This window comes from Bidens hawaiensis, unplaced genomic scaffold (assembly GCF_021521415.1).
Source record: "Bidens hawaiensis isolate Kalapana, Puna unplaced genomic scaffold, B.hawaiensis_p1.1 tig00003961_1, whole genome shotgun sequence".
Taxonomy (NCBI): domain Eukaryota; kingdom Viridiplantae; phylum Streptophyta; class Magnoliopsida; order Asterales; family Asteraceae; genus Bidens; species Bidens hawaiensis.
In genome coordinates, this window is record NW_027491228.1 from 149218 (window position 1) to 169528 (window position 20311).

Sequence of the window (20311 nt, forward strand, 5' to 3'; positions counted from 1 at the left end):
TTAATTACTTAACTGAACTAAAAGACTGACTGAAAAAAAGTTACCTATAATAGAAAACTTAACGAAAAACTAACTTAGTTGACTTCGGATGGAGAAAAACGAACGACCATACCCTCTCTCTCCCCTATCCTTTCTCTAAAATGTATATAAATTTCCCTTTCATTTTTCTATACACATTCTTATGATTAGCAGTGACGGATCCAAGAATTTTTTTCAGGTGATGTACTATTTTTATATGTTTCAATTTTATGGAATCGGGTATAAAAAATTCGGGGTCAATTCGATGATTCGAGCAAAGTTCATTACAAACTAACAACTTAAAAACTAACAAACTAGCAAATTAAAACTAACAAACTAACGAATTAAAACTAAAATTTAGCAAATAGCTTAACAATTAACAACATCAAGAACAATTAAATATTTAACAAATGAATCTAAACTTACCTTTAAAGTGGGAGGATTCTAGAAAGAGTAGCAATGGTAAGTACGAGGAAGGTATGACTTAAAAAAAAGATTTAAAAACTCACTTGCTACACGGAATCGAACCTGTGACCTTCCGTTTACAAAACCAGCACCAGCGACTTACGAACTAGTCCAACACTTGTAATGTAAATAGAGTGGTTCCTTCCTAACTTATAAGGTGGTTTCTCTAATATTTTATATATATCGATACACTATTATTTTGAAACTTGGGTAATTTCGGGGAATCACCCATTTGTACTATAGATCCGCCCCTGATGATTAGGAAAGAAATAACACACTAACCATAACATTGATAACAACGACCAAATGCTACCGCTTTCCAGTCGCATCCTGCAAAATAATGTCGGTGCGCGATTATGTGCATATGTAAACACATCATTCCTCTCACTTAAAGATCCTTATCCATAAGGAGACAATTTTGAATAACTTGGCAAAGCGTCCCACATTTTCTTAGCTTGCTCTTCTAGCCCGTTGTTCAATTGAGAAGTATCCCATCATGAATAGTTGTAATCGTTCACAACGATAATTCTGGAATCGACTTCTCATCATAATAATGGCATAGCCGTTTTTCTAGACATTCGCACGCCTCTTCATTGGTATGATGATGGAATCTGGTTGGTTGGTCCTGTGAGTTTAGGTTAGTGTACCTGGATGGTGAAAGAAAATTCATATTAAAAACTGGAGTCATGACTCAGTCTGTAATCCTATGATTCCCATATGTTTCACACAAACCGGATACCATAATAAGGGGTGGGCGTAAATTGGGTAAGACCTGCGAGACTAGACCCGAATTAAACACAGTTATTTCAACAGGATTGGTTCCCGGATCCTAAAAATATCATTAAACGGGTCTAGTTCGTATCTGACCATGTTATCTTTACATAAACTAGGTAAGAACCACAAGATCCAAACTGATTAGACCCGGCTATTTACAAAATTATAATAAACTTCAATCCTGAATCCTAAGAACACCACTAAACAACTAGTCAGGATCGGGTTTTATGAGTCTGGCCCGTTTGCACACCCTTAGAAAAGTGTAAAACCATAACTAAAATGTCATAAAAATTTTCACATGAATTTGGTATTTCTTTTGATTTTATAACTTTTAGGGTACGTTTGGCAAAACTAGCTGGAAGCTGGTAGCTAGAAGCTGTAGCCTTTTAGATATATTTAGGTGTTTGACAGAGTAGTTGGAGCTTTTTAGATATATTTAGGTATTTGGTAGAGTAGCTGGAGCTTTTAATAAAACTAATTGGGTGCCAGCGCGGTGCGGCGGAATGCGCTTGCAACCTGAGATCAACCGCATAATCAGTGTCGGTACGTGATTCACTTGATATTAGTGCACGCATAACCCGAATGCAGACGTGTACTTCGTGCAAAGGCAGCAAGCGTGTAATCGTGACGAAAATCAAGAAACAAAGCTAAAATATATAGTAATTTCAAATAGATAGTTTTTTAAACCAACCTCTTTTGATTTGAAACCCTTTCCGACCCGACACCGTTTTCATCTGAAACATGTTCTGACCTGGCCTTTTTCGAACCAAAACCGTACCGACACGAACCGAACTAAATTAACCCTTTTTTATCAACTCGTTCCGACCCTAATTTGGTCTTACACATGACCCGAGCTCGTCTGACTCGACTTGTTGCCAATCATAACCGGTAAAGAAGTATATCAATATCATACTCAAATTAAAGAGAATAAAATGCTCTTTTTTATGATGTAATGTGTTTAAAAAAAATATTAACGTGTGAAAAAGTTATGGACTTTTAAAGAGTCACATGGGTAGTTAGTTTTGAATAAGGGTAAAATATGTAACTATTATATAAATTAACAAAAATTGATGAAAGTTCAAGTACCAAAATTGTAAATTCAATTGTAAAAGCTTATAGATTTTTCTCAAACGCTAGTATGCTAGTAGTAGTAGCTTTTAGAAAAAGAGCATTTTCTTTTAATATAAAAGCTTCAAGCTCATTGAACCAAACAAGGCTTTTTGTTATGTAGGAGCTTTTTGAAGCTTGAAGCTCCTTGCCAAACATACCCATAATAATAATAATAATAAGTAACCCAAAATAACACAGGTTAATATAATAAGCTTCTACCTTTTATCACTTGTGAAAACAGAGCTTATTCTTGTTCCATCTCTAGGGTTTGTTTCATTTCTAATGGCGATGGCTGCAAGACTCCGATCAACCGCCACTAACGCTCTATCACTTCGATCCACCCTCGCACCTGCCGTAATTTGCCCTAATTTCACATCTTCCGAGGTAATAATAATAATAATTGAATTCGTTTATTTTAACCGTTTTAGAATCTGACTGTTTGAGATTTGATCGTTTAATCGATTCAGTTTAGTAGGTTTTGTAATTTATTTTGTCCTAACTGATTAGAATCAGAAATGTGTCTAACTGAACCAGATTAAAACTGTTATTATTCGCTTCAGTTATCCGAATAAGCAAGATTTATGACTGAACCGAATTCACGATTCGGGTACGGTTAGGAATTGACTGTATTCGGATACGGATACAGTTCGGTTTCCGGTTTTTATTTTTTACACTCCTAGCTGATTTGATTGGATGCAATGAGTTTTTTTGTAAGTAGGGTTTCGATCCGACGATGAGTGTGTGGTTGGCATTTTTATTTAAATAAATTATGACACATTAAAGGTAGTTGGTGAGTTGATTGTAATGCAATCACTTGCTGCTTCAGATTTGATTATGTTACTTGTATAACTCTTGTAAAGTATTAAGCTGTTGTGCCACGTAGTCTAGCTGCCATGTGGATCCGCTTGTTTGTTGTTATTAGTTAGTTAGCGCGTTAATCATGTTTAATAATGTGAAAACATGATAGTCTGGCTGCAATTTAGATGAATGCAATACATGTACATCACTCAAATAGTAATCAAATATTTATATATTTAGGCTGCAATGTTTTGGTGATTTAGCTGCTTCTGTCAAACAAAATGGTGTTGTTTTAGGGTATCTATCTTTCTGTTCTTACCTGTGATCTATATTAAATAATGATGTTGCATTTTTTGATACTATTCTTTATTGTTTTTCACCTTTTTTAATAGTATGTAGTTTTGTAAATGGTTTGTCTATGCCTATGGTGTACATTATCTTTCCGCCCTTGTTATTTTTGTCAAGCATCATCGTCTAATGGTGTTTTATAAACTTGAATAGTTTTTTTGGATTTTCTAAATTTGTGATTTTGATTTTGCAGCAATTGAGAAATTATGCTTCTGGTCCTGCTTCTAAGGAAGTAAAGGTCAAGGTAATGTATTATACTCATCATGCTGTATAATAATTTGCTATATTGGCTTAGAGGGTATTGAAATGTATCACAGTTATAATGTTTTCAGAGTTACTGATGGTTAATATTTAATTGTCATGATGCTGCTCAGGTGCCTGTAGCTATGTTTGGAGGCTCGGGAAACTATGCATCGGCATTATTCATTGCAGCGGCAAAAGCAAACGCATTAGAAAAAGTTGAATCAGAACTTGCTGATTTTGTTGCAGCCACTACAAAAGCCTCCACATTTTCTCAATTCATGAAAGATTTGGCGGTGCCTGCAGATACTAGAGTGAAGGCCATTAATGAAATTTCTGCTCAAGCTAAGTTTTCAGATGTCACAAAGAATTTCTTAGGTATTGATCAGCTCCAGTTTTCATGAGTTGACATTGATATGGAAAATTTCTTTCATAATTTCGTAACTGAAGTTGGCTTCTTTTATTGAGTTATTATTTATGTGATTTTGCTAGTTGTTTTGGCTGACAACGGCCGGCTTCGACATGTTGATACTATTGCCAAGAGGTTTTCGGATTTAACTATGGCGCATCGAGGAGAAGTTAAAGCTATTGTCACTACCGTGATTGTAAGTCCGATTTTGACTTTTTAAAACATTTTTGTGATTACCTGAACATTTTTTTAAATATAATGCGTGCTGTTGTTTTCTTAAGCCCGTGAATATGAGTGCAAACGAGCTAAGCTGACGTCGATCTTGTCTAAGCTTGAGCTTGGCTCGTTTAACATCATAGAGCTTGGTTTGAGCTCTATATTAAAATTCATGCTCGGCTTGTGAGTAATTTTTTAAGCTACTTGTTTATTTTTCAATATTTTTAAATTGTTTTATAATTTTATTTATTTACACATATAGCTACTTTCATGTATGTTTATAGTTTTAACTATATCTGTATAACATAATATATAATCTACTTATTTTTTGTAACTATATTTGTTATAATATTTATTATGTAGTGTATTATTGTTATGTTATAAACTTATAATAAACTCGCGAGCCTTGTCAAGCTCGGTAGCTTACAAACAGCTCGATCTGTTTACACTTTACACCCTACCAACAAATTAGTTTTTAACCTTTTATACCCTACTTTCACCATGGTGAATGCAATTTCATGTATAATATTATTTCTTTGAGTTTGTTGTTTTGTGTTGATTTCAATGTGCTATATATATAATATATAATGTTTAAGATTCACCAGTAATTTCGTTTGATCGGTCAAAAGGAAACTCAGAGAATGATAATAGAAAACACATTACATAATTTTGATGTGTTTAACTGGTTATCTTTAGCATGCTTTTCTTGTTTTTGTCTCATCTCTTAATTTGATATAACTTAGTTTGATCTTATTAATTGAACTCTTTACTTATTTCTGATGTAATATTGTTCCGGTTATTATTTTGTTATTCTACCAGCCACTCCCTGCTGAAGAAGAGAAAGAATTGAAAGCAACTTTACAGGAAATACTTGGTAAAGGGAAGAAAGTTCATCTTGAGCAGAAGGTAGTGTGCCCATTTCTAAATATAACAAATAGTTAATCTCTTTAATATGATTTTAAAAACTGTTAAAAAGGTAGTTTAATTTTCTGAACTAAATGATTTAGTAGGTTATAAATTGTAACCATATAAATACACTTATCAATCTTTTAGCCAATTTGACTCCTCTCATTTTTAGCCTAGGTTTTAAATCTTTGCCATCTGAGCCAAGATTTTTAATTTGACTCAATTGACCCATTTGATGTAAATATAACTCGAATGGATTCTTTTCGATAACGGGTTAAAAATGTCACGGAACATCAGATTGATAGTTTGTTGATTTTTTTTTTCGTATATGAACATCAGATTGATCCCAGTATTCTTGGCGGGCTTGTGGTGGAATTCGGGCAAAAGGTTTTTGACATGTCGATAAAGACCCGGGCAAGGCAAATGGAGCGGTTCTTGCGTGATCCGGTTAACTTTGATGCTTAAACATGTGGCTCTATGGGCCTGTTTTAAATTAATGGTAATGGTTTCAAGAAAGAATGTTTTTCATTTTTGACATCTGGATATTGATGAAATAAAAAGTTACTCTGCTCTAATGTTGTTATTTGAAGATATTTTCTGGGTGATTCTCAACTCACATGATGGTGCAAGATAGATTAGATAGTGAAAGCTGTTTTTAAGACTATTCTTTTTCTTTGCATTTTTACCTTTTCAATTCTACACATTTTTAGCATTTTATTCGTTATATTTTTAATGTTAACCTTATCCTTTTAATGGTCTCTTGACGTTTTTATCAAGTTATACATCATTAAAATTGATATGTTAAAGACAAGTAGGCAATATAACATAACAATATTGATTTATACTACCACGCCCTCACATTTCGACTAATGTAGGTTTACTGTGAGGCGTGTGACATGTTAGAATCTAGCTTAGAGGTGGACAACAAAACCGGTTCCTGGAACCGGTTCGGTGGAACCGAACCGGTTCCTACCCGTTTTTCGTAGGAACCGGTTCGGTTCCGTTTCAACCCGACGATCCGGGACCGGTTTGACATTTTTGGAGGTGGACCGGGTAGGAACCGGAACCGAACCGGAACCGGTTCTGGAACCGGTTCGACCGGAACCGATTCGGAACCGGTTCTAGCCGTTGGAGTAGTTCTAGCCGTTGGGAAACGGTTTTATGGCCGTTTTTTGACCGTTGGGGTCAAAAATGGCCGTTTTTTTGGCTCCCCAAACACCCCACTACTAGTATAAATAGGTATTTGGTGTAATGGGTTCATCACAACACTCAAAACGCAAACCCGAACGCAAAAAAATACAAAAAAACGCTATTACAACGTTCTGAGTTCTCTAATCTCTTGTTTTCTCTTCTTCTATATTCATATTTGTTGTTATGGCTGCCTCACAATCATCGGTTGGTCAAGGTTCCACCGCCGGACCAAGTTTCGTTCGTATTGTACCTCATAATCGTAATCAAGAGATTTGGTGCAATTGGGATTTGGTTGAATTGAGTGACCATTCATTGAAGGCTCGGTGCAAGTTTTGTGGGATTTATTTAAACTCACTTTCGAATTCAAATTTGAAGAAACACATCGAAAGACCGTATTGCAGGGCGTTGAAACAGAACGTCGAGTCGCAACAAACGCAAATGGATAGTGAAGGCGGAATATTTACATACCAAATTGATCGAGTTCAAGATCGTATGGCGAAGTTTGTGATTCAAGAAGCTTTGCCGTTTAGCCACTTCGACAACCCTCGCTTAACCGCCATGATTCGAGATACGCTTCAACCACAATACACTCACGTAAGTCGTCATACTCTTAAACGTTATTGTTTAAAATTGTGGAAGAAGGCCAAAGAGGTACTAATTGCATATTTTGAAAATATAAATACGGGAATAAACTTAACTAGTGATGTTTGGTCGGCTCCACATGGTCTACCCGAATCTTATCTTTGTGTCACCGCTCATTGGGTAGACCCGTCATCGTGGGAAATGATGAAACGCACCATTGCTTTCGAACTCTTTGAGTATCCACATACGGGAGATAATTTGTTTGAAATTTTAGATTATGTTATAAAAACTTATAAACTAGAAAATAAAATATTTTCAATTGCATTTGATAACGCGTCGAATAATACATCGGCGGTTGATAAATTAAAATTAAAATATACGCCGATTTGCAATGGTGTATTTTTTCACTCAAGGTGTGTTGCACATATCATTAATTTAATCGTGCAAGACGGACTTGCTTCGGATGAGGTTACATCGGTTATAAACGATTTTAGAGTAATGCTACATGAAGTTTTTAAGAAAAGTAAAAAAAGACAAATGGATTATAGAAAATTTTGTAAAGATACGGGAAGAAAAGCTTTGGGAGCTAATTGGGATGTACCTCATCGATGGAATTCCACTTGCATAATGTTTCAAAGTGCTTTGAAACAAAGAGAAACTTTACAAATGTTTCATTCTAGTCTTGCGGAGAATGATTTGGCAATCCCCTTTTCAAATGAGAAATGGGAAATTATCAATGACTTATCGACTTTTCTTGAAGTTTTTAAAACATCAACTACGAAACTATCGGGAACGTATTATCCGACAAGTCCCTTGGTTCTTTCGGAGTTATTTTTAATCGTTAACAATCTTAAAGAATTTGAAAATAAAAGTCCAATGTTTTCAAACATCATATTACCAATGAAGTTTAAATTAAAAAAATACTTTCTTGAATTGCCACCGATTTTTACTTGCGCCGCCGCTTTAAACCCAATGTTAAATGTTACGGGGGTTGAATGTGTGATAGACGAAATTTTTTCAGCCTTAGATATGCATGAAGTTGACCCAAACTTTTCAACAGAGGCACAAAATGATTTTAACTTGAATTTTAAATTTATGTATGACTTTTATATAAATAAATATGGGTCAAACATACACATGCCTACGCCGGGGGGGGTCTTCATCAAGTTCAAGTGCTACTAGAGTACGAGACCCCATGATTAGCCTTATGAACACCGTTCGCAACGTAACGGCTAAAAAACAAAGGGGTAACACCCCTTTAAGCGAACTAGGAAGGTATAGTGCATATGATTTCTCTACCGGTTTATCCGAAGAGGAATATGGCACTTTTGATGTTTTGGCTTGGTGGAAGGTAAAGGAAACCGAGTTTCCGATTCTTGCCACCATGGCCCGTGATTTACTAACCGCCCAAGCTTCTACGGTAGCTTCGGAATCTGCTTTTTCTCTTAGTGGCAGGGTAATATCGGTGAGAAGAACAAGACTGAATTCGGAGTCGGTGGAGATGTGCATTTGCTTGAAGGATCACTTGGACTCAATCGATCGTGTTCAACACGTAACCACTCTGGAAGACGAAACACCACTTGATGTTCGAGTGCACGACGAACAAGAAGGCGTTTCTACAAGTAATTCTGATGAATAAGTCGCCACTCAATAATTACGACGAACAAGAAGGCTTTTCTAGAAATAATATGTCACAACTTTATATTTATAAGTTTAATGTTTTGTTAGTTTGTTTTTGAATATTTTAAAACATGTAACATTTTTTTTTGAACTTCTTAAAGTAAATAAAATGAATTTTATGTTAATTGTTTTTTTTATTTAACATGTTATACAAATACGAATCGTATAACACCGCTCTTGATTATAATTCAGCATTTGACTTGCGTAAGCCAAAAGACTATAATACATAGCAAACTCAACAAATGTAACACGATACAGATTTAAGTTCACCATTACACGATACACGATACAGACTAATCAATTCAAACACGCTGACACTCATAGCATTAAGTTCAATATGTTGTTTACCATTGCTCTGTGGGTGAACAACAAAAGTAGCATGAGCCTCTTCAGAAATCAGAAGAACACAAATCATCACCTACACAAGCAGCGGAAACGAAAAACGAAAAAAAAATAATATTTTACACTGTAACCGGTTACAGTGTAAGAACCGGTTTAGGAACCGGTCAGAACCGGTTCCACCGGTTCCGGGTCCGAGGGTTGGGGAACCGGTTCGGTTCCCTAACCGGTTCGACCATGAAACCGGTTTAAACAGTGATGTTGACTAATGGAACCGGTTCTGAACCGGTTCCGGTTCCTTTGACTAACCCAATTTGATCACCTATAATCTAGCTCATTTGTTATACCAAACTGCCAATTTAAAATATTCAAAACATTATTTAAGTCTCATTCAAATATGAGAAAGCAAAAACCAAACCAAACAATTAAAAAGTGTTGCTGAAGTGCTAAAGTAAACGGTTTAAAAAAAACAATAATCCATGTATTCAAATACGCACAACCCATCAAGTGTAAACAGTATGAAATAAAAGTTCATACGACAAGTGTAACTCCTGACATATGCAATGCAACCAGTTCCTTAGCACATCTAGCAACCCGAGCAAGTATAAATACTCAAGGGTCAACACGAGGTTGGTGAGTTCATAAGTTGTAGTAAAGAGTAGTATGTATAGTATATGCAGTATACGTAGCATAAGTAGAATGTAATGTATGTGAATTTAGCACTTTTCAAATATACCATGGTAGCGAACCCATTTACAAGCTACTAGACGTTTGAATCGAAGCTGACTGTCTGTTGCCTTCTTACGAGGTCTATCACAAGACACTGGCACGTGTATATTAGGACAATTTACACCCGTCCGATCTTCAGTCGAGTTATAGCAGGTGGGTTTTGTCAAACCCAGTAGTACTACTTAAATTTCCCTGTGATCCCATCCTAACGGTTCAAGGTATGTAAAGACTTTAAATGATATGAGGGTATCTAGTGTACACTTGTGATACATAAGAAACTACATAAATCCAAAATAAGTCGCTGTGTTTTCCTCCAGAAAACCAGTATGTAAGTATGTCCGTGTTTTCTCCCTGAAAACAAGTAAGGAAAATGTTTTGTGTTTTCAATCCAGAAAACTAGTATACGAAAGTAATTTTGTGTTTTCTATCAAGAAAACAAGTAACGACAATATTTTGTGTTTTCAATCAAGAAAACAAGTATACGGAAGTAGTTTTGTGTTTTCTTTTCAAAACATGTAAGGAAAAAGCATGAACTCACCTGGTGTCGCGTGTAATAGACTTTTCTCAAAACAAATGAATGAGGTTGACTCGTTAACTGTTACCAATTAGCATTAGGAATGATGAGGATCAATCAAATGCACCACCAATTGCAAGAACCAATGTTTAATTGAAGACGAGTTTATGGTTGGGAGTGGTGATCATAGAGAAGAGCATATGTCATGTTTTGGGAGTTGTGATTAGGGTTTGGATTATTTTTTTTAATATATCATAATCAAATTTATAAGAATGGTCCCTGTTGAAACAAGTTTGGCATTAAACGAACTTTTTAATAATGAACTGGGTTATAACAAACCAGTATGACTAAAATAATAACCCATGTTCATAAAAAGAGAGTCTCGTTATTTTTATAAATACTATTTTATAAGAGGTATGTAATTTCACACAGAGAATATTATAAACATATGCTTGAGGTATTATTTTTACATAATAACTAATAGAAGGAATATTGGCCTCATATAATCCCAACTATGGCCCATTGGCAAATATAAGAACCAACTATTGAAATGACAAAATATAATCCCAACTACGTATGTAGGTGGAAAATTAATGGGAAATTAATCTTCCGTTAGTTTTTGTGACGTGGCGGCTTAGCTGTCTTGTAACCTGCTGACGGGGATGCTGTCTGGGATATTAATTAAAAAAAATCTTAAATTAAAACCATCGGTGAATTTAATAATAATAATAATAATAATTCAACTTTGCTATCTTCAAGATTCATACCACACATCTGCACCACGCCCCAAACCACCATCAGCCTCCGTAATTACCACCACAACTGGCATCCGTCACTACCACCATCAGTCGACGACACTACCACCGCCAATCGTCACCGGCCGCCTAAACCAATGTTGTAAACTCTATCCTCTCTCTCTCTCTCTAAACTCTCTCTACCTAATCCACCTACCACCACTTATCGATTGCGATGATCGGCCAACAACCACCTCCACATATCGAGTCCGCCGCCGCCGCTGGACTGGAAATTCTCTCAGGTTTCGGTGAGCGCACCGCCGGTGAACACGTTCTGGAAGGTAACCTACCTTAGCTTAACTGGTATGTTAATTAGGAGACGGTGAGTTGTTCAGGAGGCTAACTTTTGTACTCGCCGGAGCTGCCGCCGTACCATCGATACACCTTCTTACTGATATCGTTAATTGATTGATTGGTGGTGGTGGTGGTGGTAGTGACGAATGCCGATGGAGGTGGTGGTGGTAGTGACGGAGGCTAAGGGTGGTTGGGGCTGATGTGGTGGTACTAGGTCGGAGATGAGTTTGAGAGATAGACACATAGTTTGCAGGTTTCTATTATTATTATTATTATTATTATTATTATTATTATTTTGGTTTTAAGAAAGTCATTTTTTAATTAATATCCTAGTCAGCATCCCCGTCAGCAGCCCCGTCAGCAGGCTACAAGACAGCTAAGCCGCCACGTCACAAAAACTAACGTAAGGTTAACTTCCCGTTAATTTTCCACCCACATGCGTAGTTGGGATTATATTTTGCTATTTCGATAGTTTGTCCTTATATTTGCCAATGGGCCATAGTTGGATTATATGAGGCCAATATTCCCTAATAGAAACGAGCATAATGTACTAAAACGTGTAACACACAAAATCATCTAACAAATAAAAATTGTATCCGAATATTTTAAGCATATCTGATTCAAAATTAAGCACTAACGCGTACTGACGGACTCATGTTAATGTTATCTATGACGTGTAAGATAACGGAGTTTGGGTTAACAATGTTAATGTGAAAATGCGAGGTGTCACATTTACAGTGTCAAACAAAAACAAGTATGGGATACTAACATAAGAAAATGCTCTTTATAAAATAATTAGCACGATTATAGTTCTAGGACAAAAATTGAAACAAGATAACAATCCAACTATTGCTTTGTTTTGATATTGGAAACTTTCCATCAATGATCTAGTATAACCTTCGCGTCAACAGATATGAGGCTATTTGTTGTAGATTAACGCCTCAAATCCAGCTCGGCACCACTTTTTCAGCCCCCCCCCCCCCCCTCCCCCTCCAAATCCGACAGCACCTTTTGAATGGTAATGCCAAAAACCTTGAAGGGGAAAGGAGGAGATGTCGCTTCGGCGTTGTAGTTTTTCACGCGTCTAGGCGTCGTATATATAATGATTGAAGAAAAGTTTTCCCCTCATTTAAGGGTTATATTGTCTAATTTAATAAACCGAATCATAGAAAAGTTCAAAGACTTACGTACGAAAGCTAACAATGAAATTAAAACTAAAAGCTTTAATAATTTAGTAATATTATTCATGTCGCACTACAAAATAAATAAGCAAAAAAAAGTAAACCTTTACATTAAGTTTTTGCAAATAACAACAAAAAAAACCGCAAAGCCCTTTGTAACTACTACAGTAACGACAAAATATAACCCACAAAGTTAGATATACTTTCAAACACAAGGATCACACATAGAAATTACTAGAAATAGCAATCCATCCATATCTCCAAATGGTGACCTCATAACTCGACACGTAATCATGCAACGTGTCTTCGGCCGCCATTACCACCTAACCAACTTCCAACACGTGTCAAATACCAGTTGCCTATCACAATCACAAACATTTATATAGTCATGTTCCCTACGTCTTTGCACCTCCACATAGCATAAACCTTAAAAAGCCTTCGATTCCCGGCAAAAACATAACATTAGTATTCTTTTCTTTTTTTTCCGAAAAGACCCCTTTCTATAGTGTCGAAGCACGAGATGAATCTGACCTGATCCATGACGATGTTTCCACGGATTTCGAGATGAACGAACCACGTCTTGATCTTCTTCTCCGGCTGGTTGGGATCTGCAATGACTTTTTGGGGGTGTGGAGGTGACCGCTAAGAAATCTCCAGGATCTCTTGTTCACAGACACAAAAATATGGTGGTGGCTCTTATTGAGAATGACCAACCCCTAATAAGGAGGTGGAGACCTCCTTATATAGGGAGCCTCATGGCCACCATCATGGTACCCTAATGGGCCTAGCCCAGTTAGGGTTACCTCCACAAAACCCCCTCAGCCCAATAACATTGTATTAGTCCATATAATAAAATAAGCCAAACATAATAAATTTAGGGTCGTAAAACCGGGTTTAGTACCATACCCCTACAAGCCCCCCAAGTCCAGCGTTGCTCCTGGGCGCGCAAGCGTTTAGGTGGAGCGCTGGACTTTATGAGGTGTGTTAGGGCGTGAGGCGGTTTTTTCCCTTTTCTTCGGCCTTATCTTTATTGTCTTTGAGTTTTGGGAGGTTTTCTTCATGATGGTGACGTGTTGTGGTTTTTATGATAATGATGGTGCACTAGCATGAATAAGATATAGCACGCCGAATAATAAAAGCCTGCGCGCGAGGCGACTTACGAGCTATGAGAATAATAAAGCTTGCGCGCGAGGCGACTTATGAGCTATGAGAATAATAAAAGCTTGCGCGCGAGGCGACTTACGAGCTATAAGAATAATAAAGCTTGCGCGCGTGAGGCGACTTACGAGCTGTAAAAATAATGAAGCCTGCGCGCGAGGCGACTTATGGATCTATGAGAATAATAAAGCCTGCGCGCGTGGCGTCTTACGAGCTATAAGAATAATAAAAGCTTGCGCGCGAGGCGTCTTACGAGCTATATGAATAATAAAGCTTGCGCGCGTGAGGCGACTTACGAGCTGTAAAAATAATGAAGCCTGCGCGCGAGGCGACTTACGGATCTATGAGAATAATAAAGCCTGCGCGCGTGGCGTCTTACGAGCTATAAGAATAATAAAAGCTTGCGCGCGAGGCGTCTTACGAGCTATAAGAATAATAAAAGCTTGCGCGCGAGGCGTCTTACGAGCTATATGAATATTAAAGCTTGCGCGCGTGAGGCGACTTACGAGCTGTAAAAATAATGAAGCCTGCGCGCGAGGCGACTTACGGATCTATGAGAATAATGAAGCCTGCGCGCGTGGCGTCTTACGAGCTATAAGAATAATAAAAGCTTGCGCGCGAGGCGTCTTACGAGCTATAAGAATAATAAAAGCTTGCGCGCGAGGCGACTTATGAGCTATAAAATGATGATAATGACTGGCCCACAAGGGCCTCCTCCGCGCAGGATGAATATCCCGGCCTGTTTTCAAAATAATAATGGAGGCACAAATGGCCAGATAATAATAATGATGTCATAGGTGTTTGTGCGGCTCGTAGCCGAACCTGCAAAAACATGTCAACTAAAAGTGGATGTATTGCATGGTTCCCATCCTCGGGCAAATTATGAGGTGTGCCCAACCTTTAAGCTTGGCACGTGGCCTATGGGTTTATGAGGATTCCCAACCTTTAAGTTTGGCGCGTAGCCATATGGGATATTATGAGGAGTCCCAACCTTTAAGTATGGCGCGTAGCCATATGGGATATTATGAGGATTCCCAACCTTTAAGTATGGCGCGTAGCCATATGGGATATTATGAGGATTCTCAACCTTTAAGTATGGCGCGTAGCCATATGGGATATTATGAGGATTCCCAACCTTTAAGTATGGCGCGTAGCCATGTGAGTACAATCATGGTTGTTCTTATCCTGATTTGGATTAGACTGTTCATTTGTTATGTCGCTTACGCGCGGCCTGCGCAATGTCTCCTTTATTCTCACGCGCAGATGTGGTGCGTGAGCGTGCATGATGCGTGAGCATCTAATATGCATGAGCATACGTGAAGCCCAATAACATATGTGATGCGTGAGCATATGAGATGCGTGAGCATGTGATATGCGTGAGCATGCGTGATGCGTGAGCATACGTGATGCGTGAGCATATGTGGTATGCGTGAGCATACGTGATACGCGTGAGCATGCGTGATGCGTGAGCATGTGATATGCGCCACGAGCATAGGTTTGGCTGTCTTCATGAGCATGTGATATGCGTGAGCTGTGGCGTAGAGTAATCGCCGGGAGCGCGCATGCGATCCGCTGTGGCGTAGAGTGATCGCCGGGAGCGCGCATTCGACCCGCTGTGGCGTAGAGTGATCGCCGGGAGCGCGCATGCGACCCGCTGTGACGTAGAGTGATCGCCGGGGGCGCGCATGCAAGTCGCTGTGGCGTAGAGTGATCGCCGGGGGCGCGCATGCGACCCGCTGTGGCGTAGAGTGATCGCCGGGGGCGCGCATGCGACCCGCTGTGGCGTAGAGTGATCGCCGGGGGCGCGCATGCGACCCGCTGTGGCGTAGAGTGATCGCCGGGAGCGCGCATGCGGCCCGCTGTGGCGTAGAGTGATCGCCGGGAGCGCGCATGCGGCCCGCTGTGGCGTAGAGTGATCGCCGGGAGCGCGCATGCGGAATCCGAAGTTGATCCACAGGGAGCGATTTTGATCCGCGGTGGCGCACGATCTAGAGATTTTGAATATCCACATCAGGTAGGTTTTATGTAAAACCAACAGATCTAATAGGATTTATAGATCTATGAATATGAAGTGTGACTGTTGCTCAAACGAACCCAGATCTGAAAAAATCATAACTAGATTTGGTATATTTCACTTAGAAAAAACACAGATCTAAGGGTTTCCCCAAAAGTTCAGTGGTATTTCTTCCTGTGTATTTCCAGATCTGGAAGTATTTTTTAGATCTACGGATTTTTGGATTTCCATAGAACATATCTGAAAGAAGAAACCGTAGACCCGAGATATTGATGAACAGATCGGAGGGCCGAGACGAGAAGCGAAGCGTGGTTCATTGCCGTCCCACGGATGGCGCCAATGTCGAAGCACGAAATGAATCTGACCTGATCCATGACGATGTTTCCACAGATTTCGAGATGAACGAACCACGTCTTGATCTTCTTCTCCGGCTGGTTGGGACTGCAATGACTTTTTGGGGGTGTGGAGGTGACCGCTAAGAAATCTCCAGGATCTCTTGTTCACAGACACAAAAATATGGTGGTGGCTCTTATTGAGAATGACTAACCCCTAATAAGGAGGTGGAGACCTCCTTATATAGGGAGCCTCATGGCCACCATCATGGTACCCTAATGGGCCTAGCCCTGTTAGGGTTACCTCCACAAAACCCTCTCAGCCCAATAACATTGTATTAGTCCATATAATAAAATAAGCCAAACATAATAAATTTAGGGTCGTAAAACCGGGTTTAGTACCATACCCCTACATATAGCAAACATAATGGTGGTAACTACAGTTGAAGAACCCATGCTTTCAAGACTCGATCGTCTCGATATCATCGTAAGTAATAGTAATATATAAAATATATATACATGTGCAGACAAGTCGAGCCACTCGTAAGTTACTCGAGCTCATATCGATACTAGCTTGGGGGTTACTTGAGCTCATGCCTATAACTTGCTCATAACAAGCTGAGTTTTTTAGCTCGAGCCAAGTCGGAGTCTCGAATATAGCTCATTTAGTTATCGAGTCTATGCTCGAGCCTTATATGGAAAGCTCGTTTAGGCTCGTCGAGTCTTGATGGACCTTGTGTATTTCTTTTTTCTTTTGAACTTTTATGTATTAGTTTTACATTGCATATCTTCGTATCGCTTAAGATACGACACAAGCCCGGGTGAGTTGAGGTTCATATAAGGTTTTCTTTCAAAAACTATAAAAATAACTAAAAACATTTATAAGTTAATAACTAATTATAAATAAGTTATGTCGAGCTTGAGAACAACTAATGTGCCAAGCTTAAGATACTATATGATCCTAGTCGAGTTTAGGGTTTTTCTCGAAATATATAAAAAAAATAACTAAAAACACGTATAAGTTAATTAATTAATAATAAACTGGTCATGTATGAGCTTGAAAACAGCTAATGTGCCAAGCTCAAGCTTTAGAAAATGAGCTCAATGTGTGCCAAGATTAAGCTCGAGCTCTCTTGGCTCAAAACAAGAATGACTTGACTCGTTTACACCTTGATTTCTTATTTATATTTTTGGTTGATTGTGGTGATTTGATTTGTGGATGTGGATAGGTGAGGAAATTGGAAGAGTTAAAAGGTGGGAATAGTTTCCGAACACCGAAGAGCTCGTGTCCATCGAGTCCTTCAAGTAGTACGCTTGCGAGTGAGGGTAAAGCTTCGTCGTTTGATTTTTCGCCTCGTAGCTTGGAGAAGCGTTGCCGTCCGATAGATGATGTGATAGTGGAGACGGAGATGAAAGGAACGTTAATTGAGAGGCTTGTTCATGTGGAAGACCGTGTAGCAAAGGTAACATTGTTGGCAACCAAAGATCAATTTACACAATTCACAGTTGAATAGAACAAGAACAAGATGAGAGAGAAACAAATTCTTGAATTAAAATAACTGAATGCGATCGTTAGCTTAATTTGTCTTGACATCATTCCCTATTTATAGAATAAATAATTACACATTAACCATAGTAAATATAATAATTACAAACAGACCCTATACAAGGCCGTCTTATGGGTAAGTTAAATGAGGCAACGGCTTTAGGCCTCTAGTTTTATAGGGCCTCAATTTTAAATAGAGTTTATATTATAGGCTTTTGAAAGTAGAGTTATTTTTTAGAATTAGTGGTTTATTGATAAGCCACAAGCTATGGAGGATTATCTCATATCAATTATTATTGTATATTATTCATATTCTATAATTTTTGGATACTCTCTTAATGCTACATGCATAAAGAAAAGAAAAAAAAAACCTCAACATGTTAGTTGGTTTTAAGCCTTCGAGGCCGTTAGAGCGGCCCTAACCCCATACTTAAATATTAATAAGTTTAGTTTATACACAAATAAAAATCTGGTGTATATTCATCGTTAATTTGTTTTTCATGATATGATATGAAGTTGTGTTAGGATCAATCTAGCTGGTTTGGCAAACGTTTAACTACATATATTTATTTATTTTTTTATTGTATAATATGAAGTTTACTATATGGATATAGAAGTGTGTTAGCCTCATTGAATAGGATTGCGTAGTTTTTTTAAAAGCTATATTAATAGATCTCCTGGTCAAAAGTAATTAAAAACTACACTAATAGATCTTGAAGTCATCGTTACGACAGCAAGCATTATGCATGCACTATATGCATGCATATCCATTGGACTCAGCCTCAAACATAAGTTTATTTTATTTCATAAAGAGTTAATGGCCATTTTCGTCCCTGTGGTTTGCTACTTTCGCCACTTCAATCCAAAATTTGTATTTTTGTCAATTTAGTCCTCATAGTTTTAAATATTAGCCAATTACGTCCTATCCGTCTAACGGCATCCAGCTATGCCGTTAGTTTAAGGGTATTTTTGTCTTTCTCCTTTTTATTTTGAGTTATTGGTCATTTTCGTCTCTGTGGTTTGATACTTTTGCCAATTAAGTTCAAAGTTTGAAATTTTGTCAATTTAAGTCAGTTTTTTTTCTATAACCCTAGAGAGCATTATCCAAGCCCAAACAGGTCTGCATTTACTCTGTCGACAATAGTAATCATACCCCCTCCTCTCGTATTTAGTTTCTAGACGGTTCCTAAAATCTCCCCCATGGTGGAATTCAATGGTAAAGTGGTCAAAGCAATTCCGTGAAACCGAATTGTACGGAAAAAACTAAAAATCGTTTCTTTGATGAATGCATAATATTTAGGGTTTAGAGATTAAAATATCATAACGAAAATCTGGGTCGTAATCAACTATTATACATTAATCAACAAAACAATTTTTAGTTTTTTCTGTATAATTCGATTTCAGGGAATTACCTTGACCACTTTACCATTGAATTCCATCATGGAGAAGATTTTAGGAAATATCTAGAAACTAAATATAGGGGGGGTGTGATTACTGTTGTCAACAGAGTAAATGCATACCAGTATTTGAGGTTGCTCGATGGTATTGGGCTTGAATTATACTCTTTAGGGTTATAAAAAATAAAAAATAAAAAATAAAAAAACTGAATTAAACTGAACATTAAATTGACAAATTTTCAAACTTTGGACTGAATTGGGAAAAATATAAAACCACAGGGACTAAAATGATCATTAAATCAAAATTAAAAGGAGAAAGACAAAAATACCCTTAAACTAACGGCATAGCTGGATGCCGTTAGACGGATGGGACGTAATTGGCTAATATTTAAAACTATGAGGACTAAACTGACAAAATTAAAAATTGTGGACTGAAGTGACGAAAGTAGCAAACCACAGGAACGAAAATGGCCATTAACTCTTTCATAAAACATGTGAAACTTGGTGCTGCACTTTCAAGGACTTTTGGGTCAGCTTTAGGTTAAACCCATGAATATGTTTAATCAAACGGTTTATTTAGTTTCATAAAACATGAAAAATATAACGACGGAGAAAAATTTGGGATGAAAGGACTGTCCAACGTATATAGATACTTCTGTCTTACTGGTTAGCTTGATGTTCAGTTGTGTGTGCAGTTGGAAGAGGAGATAGACGCGGAGAAGAGAAGACGTGCTCAAGAACAAGAACAAGAGAAGAAAGTGATCAAGAAGAAAAAGAGGGGTTTGAAGCAGCTAGTCAAATCTTGTGTTACAGGCAACGGATCGGTCTACTGATGAATCATAAGGGGGCCTCCCTCAATTTTGCTATTTTCGACCCTTTTTTAGCAGGTTTTGGGTTTCCTTTGCTGTGAATGAGCAGATCATGTTTGTATATATGTATATCTTTGTCAAAAGAGTGGCGGCCATGTTACATGTAATATTTAAGTTTGTTGTCAGAGGGAATATTTGTATTATGAATACAATAAAACGTTACTAAACGTCACCCAAGACTGGTTTTGTTGACTGGTTTGGACCAGACTCAACACATAGGTTCATGCGTATCAGCTCGTAGTCGTACTCACTGAAACAAGTTGTGGACCTGAGCCGATCTGAAAAATGTAAAGGAAAACGCTTTTCTGCCCTAAAACCGGTTAGTAACACAAAAGGAATTGGTTATAAGTTCAAGTATTTTTCTTCCTAAACCGGTTTCTTACTATCCGAATTTTTATAACATGTTG

At 37.9% G+C, this 20311-nt stretch overlaps 2 protein-coding genes across 2 annotated transcripts; both read left to right on the plus strand.

The window, feature by feature from the left end:
• The first annotated feature begins 428 nt into the window (after positions 1 to 428).
• LOC143624757 (ATP synthase subunit O, mitochondrial-like) lies at positions 429 to 5761 on the plus strand. Its single transcript, XM_077095304.1, has 8 exons — positions 429 to 495; positions 2609 to 2751; positions 3151 to 3203; positions 3667 to 3757; positions 3888 to 4131; positions 4246 to 4358; positions 5198 to 5284; positions 5624 to 5761. The coding sequence occupies exons 1-8, from the start codon at positions 429 to 431 to the stop codon at positions 5747 to 5749; spliced, it is 924 nt and encodes a 307-aa protein (XP_076951419.1). The 3' UTR covers positions 5750 to 5761.
• Positions 5762 to 16518: 10757 nt separating this feature from the next.
• Positions 16519 to 19962, plus strand: LOC143624715 (uncharacterized). The gene is made up of 3 exons (XM_077095276.1): positions 16519 to 16579; positions 17322 to 17555; positions 19719 to 19962. Exons 1-3 carry the CDS (start codon positions 16520 to 16522, stop codon positions 19866 to 19868), a joined length of 444 nt encoding a protein of 147 aa, XP_076951391.1. The 5' UTR covers position 16519; the 3' UTR covers positions 19869 to 19962.
• Positions 19963 to 20311: the final 349 nt, after the last annotated feature.